We start from the raw sequence: 12,017 nt of genomic DNA on the forward strand, positions 1-12,017 counted from the left end.
AAACATCAATGTTCTATAGTCGAGTTGTAATTCAAATGACATTTTATTTAGGGTTAAATATGTTTTTGGTCTCTCAAGTTTCAATGAAATTTGAAATTAGTCCAATTTCAAAACTTTTAACCAATATAGTGTTAGAAATATTTTAATTAATTTTAAAAAAATAAATAATAAAAATAAAAAACTTACTGTTACTGAAGTTTTTATAAACCTTTAATTTATGGGTTAACGTGTTTTATGACTAACGGCTATATTCTTATTACTCTTTCCTTCTTTGTCTCCTTTTGCTACCTATAAATATCACCTAGGTGACAACAAGAGAGACAACTAATACTAGAGTCTTTCTTAAAAGTGTTCTTCTTTTCTTCTCTATATTATCTTTAAGACAGTTGTGTTCATAAGGTTCGGAGATCCTTCGCTGCACTCGATCTATCTGACGGGTTGTTATATCTTGGGAGAGAAACGCATATGATTTGAAACACATATGGTGTGTATTTGTTTAGCCCTGTGCAGTAGGGGCGTTTTCTCTCTAAGAATAGCGCTATGCGTGCCTCAACCCAAAGGATATTTCTACTCCTTACCTTTTATCTTTTATTTATTATTGTTATTATAATTGTTGATCTCTTATTAATATTCATTGTTTTATATATATGTCTTAGTATTATTATTGTTTTAATAATTATTATTATATCATTTTATATTTTTATTATTAATAGTACTATTTGAGTAATCATATTCTAACATTCTTAGAGAGATAAATAAGTTATTGTTATTTCTAGTGGCAAAATATCAAATATTGGTTATGGTTATGTTTTAACCTTGGATGAAGGTGTCCTATCATGGAATATGTTAAAAAGTTGTTGTTTTGTCATGATTTACTGTGCAAGCATAAATTACTTATATTTTCAATGCATCCTGACAATCAAATTGTTATATTTAAAGTTTCTAGTAAAAATGTTAATGAAAAATTGACATATTAGAATGAGAGACAAATGTATTAGAAACTTAATTATGTCTCTCTTGACTTTGTCAGGTCAGAAAGAAATATTATAGATATGTTTATCAAAAGGTTGATGCATCAACAACAAGAATTTAAGTCGTCGAGGGGAATGTGACTATAGCCTATAAATTAATTGCAACAATGGACACCCATCTTCACATGAATGGTGATCCCATGGAATGGAGTTCAATAGGTAACAACGAAGTTGTTGTTGACTAAAGTACACCAAATTATTTGATTAAATTTTATGTCTCATTCCTATGGCGAGGTGTACTATAAATTGTGACAATAACAAGATTGAGGTATGTGCATTATTATGCGTATTTTATAAAATACCTCTTAATAAACCCAATGGTTGAGGTATGTGCATTATTTTATAAAATACTTCTTAATAAACCCAATGGCAATTATTGTAGGGGTGTGAGTCACAAACCACCCTTTGAGGGTTTACCTAGTGAGTGTGATGGTGGGGCCGCCATTGTGAGACATGGGCAAGTCTCTAAGTGACACTCATGAAACAAGGTACATGCACAAGGCCGTAACGTGCACCCACTGATTAGAACCTATAATCAACACCAATATTGTATGTGTTATTTACTAAAACCCGGTCACAGGGGATGTAGTTCAAGGCAATTAAGTCTCTGCATTTTCTCGGGTGAAAGTTTACAAGCACTAGGTGTAAGGGTTAGACCCGGAAGGTTCCTTACACTGAACTACAATATTTTGTTTTAAAAGATAATATTTTTTTGTTTTTAAATTATGTGGGGGATTGTTAGAAATATTTTAATATAATTTAAAAAAATAATAATAAAAATAAAAAACTTACTGTTACCTGTTACTGAAGTTTTTATAAACCTTTAATTTATGGGTTAATGTGTTTTATGGCTAACGGCTATATTCTTATTACTCTTTACTCCTTTGTCTCCTTTTGCTACCTATAAATACCACCTAGGTGCATGAAAAAAAAACATCAGTACAACAATAGAGACAACAAACACTAGAGTCTTTCTTAAAAGTGTTCTTCTTTTCTTCTCTATATTATCTTTAAGACAGTGGTGTTCATAAGGTTCGGAGATCTTTCACTGCACTCGATCGATCTGACGGGTTGTTGTATCTTGGGAGAGAAACGCATATGATTTGAAACACATATGGTGTGTATTTGTTTAGTCCTGTGCAGTAGGGGTGTTTTCTCTCTAAGAATAGCACTATGCGTGCCTCAACCCACAGGATATTTCTACTCCTTACCTTTTATCTTTTATTTATTATTGTTATTATAATTGTTGATCTCTTATTAATATTCATTGTTTTATATATATGTCTTAGTATTATTATTGTTTTAATAATTATTATTATATCATTTTATATTTTTATTATTAATAGTACTATTTGAGTAATCATATTCTAACATATAGTCCTTCATCATTGAATCATTCAAAATGTGTGAACTTAGTCATTTTAATCAAATTTTGTTAAGTTATTTGACGTTTCAAGCGCATTTAATGATAGTATCTGAATTGTTTACCCCCATTTGACACCTTTTAGCTTCAATGTTAACTCAAATATTATCATAAAATACATTTAAAAGGACAAATAAACTTAATAAAATTTGATAAAAAAGACTAAATCCACGCATTTCTAAAGATGAAATTGATATAAAGTTTCAAAGTGACTAATTTCACAATTCACTTAAACTTGAGGGACCAAAAACATATTTAACCCTTTTATTTATCATATAAGTGATGTCATTATCTAAAAAATTGTTAAAATTTATTTAATTTTTATAATTCCCTTAAAATATATTAAAAAGAGTTTAATAATAAAATTCGTAAGATAAAACAATTAAGTGACAAAAATGAGCAATTAAGTTAAAACTATTTAATTTGATTTAATCAAAATACATTTAGTTAATTTGAATATATTACAATCTTATCTTTTGCACTACCTCTTTACACATTTTTTCAAGTTAATTAATTATTTTCTTTTTTAAACGAGATTTTATCCATGTTAACTTACCTTCATTTTCTTTTTTATGTTTTACCCTCGTCTGTAAATTAATTTTTAATTAGTTTTTTTCACAACTTGAATGTTAAACAGAGTTTTATTTCATAATTTGAATAACTTACTGCAAAATTTAAATATTTAAATTATTATTTTACATTAATTTAATTATGTGTAATTCAGTATTAAAAATTAATTATCTATTATATATTTTAATCATATGAAAATATTATCCTACACTATACAAGTAAAGACAAGAAGAAAAAGAGAAAGGACAGGTGGCTAAAGGATAGAGCACCGTGACCCTACTCGGTGCCCAACACACAGATCGAGCTCAACTACTTCTCGCCACTGTGTCCTAACTCCTAACCCACGTCTTCTTCCTAACCTTTCTCCTCCTCAAACATTACAATTCTCAATTTCAGAGTCACCGGAATTAAAAAAATTCTGGCAAAAAAAAAAAAAAAAACAAAGTTAGTTTTCTTTTTCTTTCTCCTCCGTGGTCCAGTGTTATTGTTTTTCTTCCTTTTTTAAAAAAATAAAAATAAAAATAAAGGGAAATTTTTTTGTGCTGAATTTTGCAGGTGAAAAATGGCGAGCTTAGTGGAGCAAGAGGGTGATGCCAGCGAGGAAACTTTCACTTTGGAGCTACCTGCTCCACCTGGTTGGAAGAAGAAGGTTTACCTCTGTTTCTCTTTCTGTTATTAATGCACTGTTTCGCTTTGACTATTTCGTTTCATGGGATTCTCTACTTAAGTCACTTTAATTGGCGTGTTTTGTGCCCCCCTTCTTGCTTTTGCTTCAATGTGGGTCTTCTTTTTTTGTTTTTCTCTCTCGCCATATTCGGTCTCCACTGCGTGATTTCAATACTCTGTGACTTTACATAAATTAGGGCTTTTTGTACCTTTGGCTAGTTTGTGTTCAATTGTCTATGCTGAATAAACGTGCTTCATAATTCTCATGAAATACATCCTGAAAAATTGTATAAAAGACGAGTGTCAGGTGTTTGTTAGGGTTCTCTGGTCTCGCCCAATATTTTCTATATCTGGAAATGCGTTTTGATTGATTCTATTGTTATGTAAATATATCCACAGACACATTTATAACCTTTATATGCGAAATTGGTAATGTATTATTTATAGGACTAACTCATTCATACTGAAATTTTGACATGAATGAATATGTTTTTGGCTTTGGATTTTAATGTTTTTCAATGCGTAATAAGGGGTTATCATTGGACTCGAGTTAACTTTTTTTGTTCTAGCATACTTTGTTTATTGCATTAAACTTGTTTTGAATTTGGCAGCTTATCGCAGGATAATGATTAGTATTTTCTAGCTGGAATAGTTTTGTTGGTTGTTTTTCCCTCCAGAAACAAGTAAAGTGTGTAACAATCGTGAAATATATTCCTTTTTCATTATGATAAATGAATATGTAGCGTAGCTTTTCAGAAAGAAACAAAAGTGTTTACGCTGAATTGCTGGAATGAAGTCAGCGTTTTGTGTTTTGCTTGATGCTTTTTGAAAATATTTATTACTGGGGAATTGTGATTGGTTTTTAAGGAGATGAGGAAAGAAGAGAAGCTACACAAATTTGGAAAATGTCAAAAATCATTTCATGTTTGAGATAATTTTGCATCTCAGAGTTTTGTTCTCAAAGTTATGTACTAGCTCTCTATGATACCCAGCTGATTTTCTGAATTTTTTCTAGTATTCATCCCACATGAAATTACTTTGCATATATAAAATAACTCAGCAGTTCTTACTTGACTTGTTGTTTTGAATACATTGAATGACTGGTTATACTGAAAATATTTTGGAAGCTGCATGCTACTCTAGATTAGCTCTTTTAAGCTGGTTAGGTTGGACTCCAAGCCCCTTCTGTGATAACTCATGCCATGCATCACGGGATTTTCAATTCCGTACAAATCAAAGCAAGAAAAATGGGTTAGCCACTTAGGAGTCAATTGAACTGCAACCATGGGGCAGTGGAGCAGAGCAATCCCTCAATGCTCCTGAAGAATTTGTCACAGCCGTAATGCAATCAGTTGCAGCAAAAATCATGCATTTTGTGGACTTCGCAGCTGCGAGCCCGTCCCTGGAAGGCCTCCATGCCATCAAAGTGGGTCACAACCTATGGGCCAACCCGGCCCACCACGGGTTTGGGCCGGGTTAGGTTGAATTTTTTTTCAAATGTTAGTACGAGTTAATTTTTGACCTGGTCCACCAAGAACCCGGCTCAACCGGGTTGAACCCATGATGAGGCGAGTTGGCCCACCAACCCGTATGGTCACATACATTATGTTGGGCTTTGCAATGTTGGACTGTTTTTTTAACCAAACACATTAGTAGGTTGGCAAATGGAAACCTAGCTTCAACTCCAAATAGATGGAGATAAAGAAGATGTTTAATAGATGGAAATATTGTGGATTTATCCATTTAAGACTCTAATATTATAGTTGGATAAATGACAAAAATGCTTTGATCTTAGATAATATTTTTTTTTTTAATTTTGATTTGTATTAGAGTTTAACATCATTTTGGATTGTATTTAAATTATATTGAAGTTTATTTAAATTTTAATCCAAATTATAATTTATGACTTAAGAAAAAAAATTATATTTTATTTTAATTAAGTGGGCTAATGAGTCAACCCATTTAATCCACTAATCTGTGATGGGTCAGGCCGAGTTCGAAGTTTTTCGACTTGCTTATAAGTAAACTGGGTCGGGCCCACTAAGTGGCCAACCCGTGATGGGTCGGGTCGTACCGGGCCGGGTAACCCATTTTGACCGCTCTAATCACCACCCTCTAGCTGCCACTTAAGTCCCAGTGCTCCCATATCTGTGTTCTGCCATCTGTCATGGGGAATTAGGGTTGCAATGTGGCTTTCATAGCTGCTGCTGCGGGTACTTAGCTACCAGTACCACTTAGCGGAAGGGTCCTAGTGTTTAAGGGGAATTGAGCCCACGCGTATTTCTGTTTTCATCTTTCTGGTTTTATTTGTTGGGACTCAATTTGAATCCAATTTAGTTTTTTTTTTTTTTTTTTGTGTAAAACATTGATATAATATAATATATTAAATAATAAAAATAATAATAAGTATAACAGTATTAAATGTATATTAAATTATTGAAAGCAATATATATAATAACCTGATTAATAATAAGAACTTAAAAAATGCATAATATATGATATAATAGGTTAAAGAATAATAATATTAAAAAATATGTATTGTTTTGATTGGGGTTTTCATTCCCCTCTCCAAGTTGAGTTTTCATTCCCCTCTTCGATCCTTGGTAGGATCTTGATTTTAACAACCTTCCTGGAAAGCTGTGAGTGAGGTTATCTTTCTATATTTGGCAATATATCTTTTACATATTGCCGTTGGAATCAGACTACGACTTGTTTTATATATCACAACCTTGACAGAAGATAGAACTATTACGACAAATCATTAACATTTAGTGCAATGGATGCAACAAAATTTGTCATTTATAATTTATGATCTTAAGAAGTTATGCAAGCCCTGTATCAGCGAGTCAATTATCCAAACTTTTTTAACAACTAAGATTGATAAATTTACTGGACATCAAAAAATTCAATAGGCCATTCTTTTCACTGATATAATGCATTGGTTAGATTTAATTTTAGAGGCTTTATGACACAGTTCAATTGATATGTTTCTTACAAAATCATAAAATCATGTATATGCAATATCATTAAAATGTTTATGATGGCCCAACGTCAGATTGGCCGCCAATCCTCATATATTGGGAAAAAAGAAATTGATTAAATACAAATTTGAAATAAGAGTTCAGTTAAGAAAGTGAAAAATTCTAACAGATTAGTCTATTGCTGTTAAAAGATTGGTGATGGAGAGCTGTGATCGTGCCATCAGGGATTGAGAAATGAGCAAGTTTGGGGGAGATAGGATGAATCTTTCATGAGTGTAGTTTGTTTCAATGTTTTAAATATCAATCTTTCATGAGTGTAGCAGAGTGGTTTTCTGTAGAAGCAGTGATTGACCAAGTAGGGGCTTGAATAGCAGTTTTAGTCGACAGGATAGCAGCACTATGCGTTGATCTCCAAAATATCCTCTGAGAAGAGAAGTTAGTGATACTTTGGGGGGCTATTTTCAGATTTTAGTTTCCAAAAATAAAATTTACAGCTGTAATAGTAATGAGAATCATTAAAACTTGGATTTAGAAGATGTTACTTGATGGTTGATGTTTCCTGTCTTGGAAGCTTGTATTTGACTTTTCTTTAGAGTATTTACTCGTTTGTTTTGTTTAAGATACCTGTGACTTTTTATTGGAATCATGGTTGTCATGAATTTCGAGTAACTTTATTGTTGTTTAGAATTTATATGTATACTATATGATATGAACTAAAAACTTCAGAAAGCAATTTTGGGGTCAGCTGCAATGCGCCACTGTTTGAGATTTAAAATGATGATATATTTCCTCTGTATTCTTCTTTCTTTCCTTGTTTGTTTTTTTTATGTTCTTTGTTGCTGGGTTCTTTAATGAGGAGTTTGCTCCTCATGTGATATCCCTAAAATCTGCAGTGAAATACCAGATTCTATTGTCAATAATACTATTGGGATGATTTCTGAACGTGATTGGAGAAGATACCCTAGAAAACTACCTTATGTTGATGTTGTATTATTAATATTAATGTTGGTAAACCTTGGTTGAAGGTTTTGAAAAGAGGGTGGATCTTTCCACTCAAGCTTCAAGAGGCTCAAGAGAGAAGTTAGGAGAAAGAAACTTGCACCTATGAAGATTTTGTTAGGAACAAGGCAATAAAGGAAAGAATAAGGATAGAAAAATAAACGACACAAGAATTTAATGTGGTTCAACGTACAATGTATATGCCTACATCCACGACTACACTAGGAAATATTTTTATTTCGGGTTAGGTCCTTGGGATGTTTATGATGAACGTCTAACCAAGGATTAGGGAGAATGAGTCGTTTTTTACAATGTTCACTGAATGATTAAGAAAATAGAAAACATGGAAGAAGATATGATGATGAAGACACCACAATCACAAATGATTAATTAGTCAAGGAAGATTTGTCACATTGAATTAGAAATTCAAACATAGGACTCAAAAGTTCTACTCAAGAACTTTAAGAAAATTTTTCCCACAAAGCAAAAGCTTTTGTTTATAAAATGAGTCTTAAACTATGACAAAAGTTAACCTAAGCCTATTTATACTAGGGACTAAGACTACTAGGCCCATCCACTAATTTTACCCATCCCATAAGGCATCTAATTAACAAACAAAAATAATGCCCATAAAAGCCTCTAATTATAAATATAAAAATAAATACAAAGGCCCACTAAAGACGCAACACAAAAATTAAATTTTTATTCTAATCTTAAGCCTTCTTGGTCCTTTATCCATGCACCCATCATACTGAGAATTAGACTTCGGATTTAGTTCTTTATACCTACAAACAAACATAAGTGTTGGGTGTATGCAAATGTTAAGTAATCTAAAAAAAATGTATCTAAATCGAGATTTGAGTCTTATGAGGCAAATCTCTTACTATCAATATGTTTGTAGATCTTTCTCAAGGACAAATGATACCTTATTAAAAAAAACATCAAACAACACTAAAATTAATGTACTATTTTCAAGTTTCACAACTAAGTCAATCCAATGCAAATATTAGAAACTTCCTCAAAAGCAACAAAAATCTAAGAACAATGTTCTTTAAATTCCATACAATGTTGGTTAAATTTAAGGCTAAAGGACTAAGTATTTAATATATAGTCATCCCATCCCCTAGCTTGGTTCTTCTTTCATCTTCTTTTCTTCAAATTATTTTTTCCATTGCTCCTTAATATACAACTCTTCCCTGGGTAACAAAACAAAATGATTTACATGATTAGCGTAATTTCAAATACAAGTTAGATTCATAATTTGAAATAGAAGAAGAGATCCAAATTCTGCAATCCATTTTTACGGATTGTTTGCTAATCATGTCACTAGAGGACTTTAAAGTACTCTTCCACTTCTCATGTTTTTTTCTAACTTTTCTTTTTCTTCTTTTTTCTAAACTCCTTTACTCTTTTTCTCTTAATCTCTTATTTATCCTCTCTCTCTCTTGGCTTTCTCTTTCTCCTCTCTTTAATTTCTCTTTTTAGCGTTTCTTTGTTTTCTCTAAACTCCTCCTTAAGTTTCCCTCTCTTATTCATCAAGTTTCTTCAATTTTTGTCTTATTTCTCTGTATCTTCTTTCAAATATTTTTTTCTGTCTTATTTATTTTTGTCATACTTCAAATTAAATTGTCAAGAAAATCAGGGGATCTTACCACTCTTCTCATGTGTTTTTACACGCTAGTGGATGGTTCTACTCTGTGTTAACACTCAAATTGGCTTTTCAATAATGCAAGACCTTTTTCCTATCTCCACTTAAGTTTCTTACAATAATAATCAAAATAATCTATTATCAGGGTTTACTTTTAAGAGTGGCAATCACAAGATTTAAAACATAATTTTAGCACCAACAGAAGAGAAGTGGCGAAGAACAATTTCACTTCTAATAAACAAGACAAACATAATTCCTACGAGAGAACAAAAAGTAGAGAAGACACTTCATGCTCAGGACAATTGATAACTTAGGAAAACAAGAAAAACAATTTGCTAAGAAGAAACAAAACAAGATAGACAAGAATCTAGAACAAGGAAACTTAGTTAAGATAAGTTGAGTTCACCCGGTCCAGAAAAAAAAAAAAAAGCTTCGAGAACTTGATTACCTCAAGTAAAAAATCTTCTGAACCAATTTCAAACGATGGGTCACTTGCTCTTCCTTTCTTTCATTATCCACAAGTTTCGACCAGACTTGATGTAAATTGCATTGCAGAACCAAATCAACCCCCAAATCTTTAATTCATTCAGATTAGGATTCAAACAAGCAGTTAACATTAGGGTTTTTGTAACACCTACTTGGCAGCCAATGCAATGACTTCTTGCAGCCTTCAAAGCAATCAAATTTCTGTGGCTATTTTGCAATTTTTTGTTTTTGTTTTTTTGCAGAAACGCATGTAGGCAGCCCTATTTCCCACTAAATTGACGTTCAAGAAGTAGCACTAGTAACAAGCTATTATATCAGATGGTGATGTTTCTTCTATGCCTCTATGAATTCCGGATCTAAGACATGATGTAACACACATTACAAAACTCAAAATTGGGTGGTTTGCTAACACGAGGTCAAAGTTTGCGATTTGATTGCAATTTTGACTCCTAAAACACTAAAAAGGGTTTTGTGAAACTCAATTTATGATTGAAAGTAAATTGAAGAAATATGAACCCTAAAGTTTCAGTATTGGGATTAAAAGATTCTGAGTTGTAGAAGTGCAATTAGAAAGAATGAGAATGCCAGGGTAAGTGCCACAAACAAAAGATGTTTAATAAGTCTTGTGGATAGTCTCTACTTCTTGATAACACCAAATTGTTCAAAGGAAAAACCCTAGCAGAGAAATTTCTCATTCTCATTGATAACTAAAACATTTTGTTCATTCAATCCATTCCTAAATTACGCACACTGTGCATTTGGAAGTAAATAAATGAAAAAAAAAAAAAATCTAACATTGAAAGTATATCTAATATGTCTAGGTGGTTAAGTGAATCATAGTTAAGCTTGAGCTCAAGGGTCCCAATCCTACATTTACTGTTCACTTCAAGGATGTTCCCCTTTCCTCTCAGTCTTGTCCCCATTCCTAACACAATAATTCAACCAAAATCTTGAATTATGATTGTTCTTTTTTGGTTGATTTTTCCTGTAAGATGATGATTAACAAATTACATACTGTACTTCATTGCAGTTCGTCCCAAAGAAAGCTGGGACTCCGAAAAAAAATGAGATTGTGTTCACTGCACCAACAGGAGAGGAGATCAATAACAGGAAGCAGTTGGAAAAATATTTGAAGGCACACCCTGGTGGTCCTGCTGTATCAGAATTTGATTGGGGCACTGGTGAGACCCCAAGAAGATCTGCAAGAATCAGTGAGAAGGCCAAGGCAACTCCTCCAACAGAAAGCGAACCCCCAAAGAAACGTAGTAAAAGAACACCAGCTTCACAGAAAGAAACTTCCCAGGAGGAAAAAGAAGAGGAGGACACAAAGGAAACGGAGATGCAAGCAGCTGATGAAATCTCCAAGGTTGATGAAGATCTAGAGAAGGAAAAGAATGTGGTAACGGAAAATCAAGATGACAAGAGTGCAGAGGATACAAATATCAACAAATCAACTCACCCTGGAGATGCTAAAGCTGGAGAAAATGTTGAGGTACGTAATGATGATGAAAAATCAAATGCTGCTGATGGAGAACTACACGCATTGAAAGATGAAGTTGTTGACAAAGGAACTGAGGGTGCAGTTTCTCTGAGAAAAGATGAAGAAAAGATTGAGCAACCACGGGAAGAGACAAAAGAATATCACAGGTCTGGGGAGCCAGAGAAATCTGAAACATGCAGTACTGCTGACAAAACAGTTGAAGTGGAAGGAGTGAATACAGAAGAGTACATCAAAAGTACTAGTAAACTTGAAGAAGTTGAGAAAATAGAAGGAACGAAAGTGAATAATGAAGAACATGACAAGCTTGATGAGATAAATAAGAAGGTTGAAGCTGAGTTGACTGTGAATGGCAATCATGGGAGTTGAACTGGTGAGGTCAAAGCTTGGAGCAGGCAATAGATTACTAAGCTCTAGGTGTCTCCTCATTCTGACCCTTCTAAATCTGTTTGAAGATGACTGTAGTTTTTGTTAATGTTATATATCTGATTGTTTATTGAAACTACAATATACATTTACAGAGCATAGCCATGTAATGTACCATCTGTGCGTGTATTGAACAGATGTGTAGCTTGTAGTTCCTGTTGTGACATGATGGAAGATGTATGATATAGACATCAATCATATGTAAGGCAGTGATCCTAAATATCCTAGTCTTATGCTATTATGGTAGGTCTTGTCTAAGTAATTTCGTCCAGATTGAACAACGGTTCAC

The 12,017-nt window shown here is 32.8% G+C and overlaps 1 protein-coding gene across 3 annotated transcripts; it reads left to right on the forward strand.

The window, feature by feature from the left end:
* The first annotated feature begins 3,303 nt into the window (after positions 1-3,303).
* Positions 3,304-11,990, forward strand: LOC114163949 (methyl-CpG-binding domain-containing protein 11-like). 3 transcript variants are annotated; one of them, XM_028048347.1, is made up of 3 exons: positions 3,304-3,468; positions 3,580-3,673; positions 10,835-11,990. In XM_028048347.1, exons 2-3 carry the CDS (start codon positions 3,587-3,589, stop codon positions 11,669-11,671), a joined length of 924 nt encoding a protein of 307 aa, XP_027904148.1. In that variant the 5' UTR covers positions 3,304-3,468; positions 3,580-3,586; the 3' UTR covers positions 11,672-11,990. The 3 variants fall into 3 exon arrangements, with proteins under 3 accessions (XP_027904148.1, XP_027904149.1, XP_027904150.1); XM_028048348.1 differs by lacking the exon at positions 3,304-3,468 and having other exon boundaries at positions 3,552-3,673; XM_028048349.1 differs by lacking the exons at positions 3,304-3,468; positions 3,580-3,673 and adding an exon at positions 10,037-10,125.
* The last annotated feature ends 27 nt before the right edge of the window (positions 11,991-12,017 follow it).

This window comes from Vigna unguiculata, chromosome 9 (genome assembly GCF_004118075.2).
Source record: "Vigna unguiculata cultivar IT97K-499-35 chromosome 9, ASM411807v1, whole genome shotgun sequence".
NCBI classification, from domain to species: Eukaryota; Viridiplantae; Streptophyta; class Magnoliopsida; order Fabales; family Fabaceae; genus Vigna; species Vigna unguiculata.

Bases quoted from the DNA above. Each gene is read 5' to 3' on its own strand.
- LOC114163949 (XM_028048347.1), top strand. From the start codon at position 3,587: ATGGCGAGCTTAGTGGAGCAAGAGGGTGATGCCAGCGAGGAAACTTTC. The intron at 3,674-10,834 runs GTTTACCTCTGT...ACTTCATTGCAG, and splicing joins CACCTGGTTGGAAGAAGAAG to TTCGTCCCAAAGAAAGCTGG.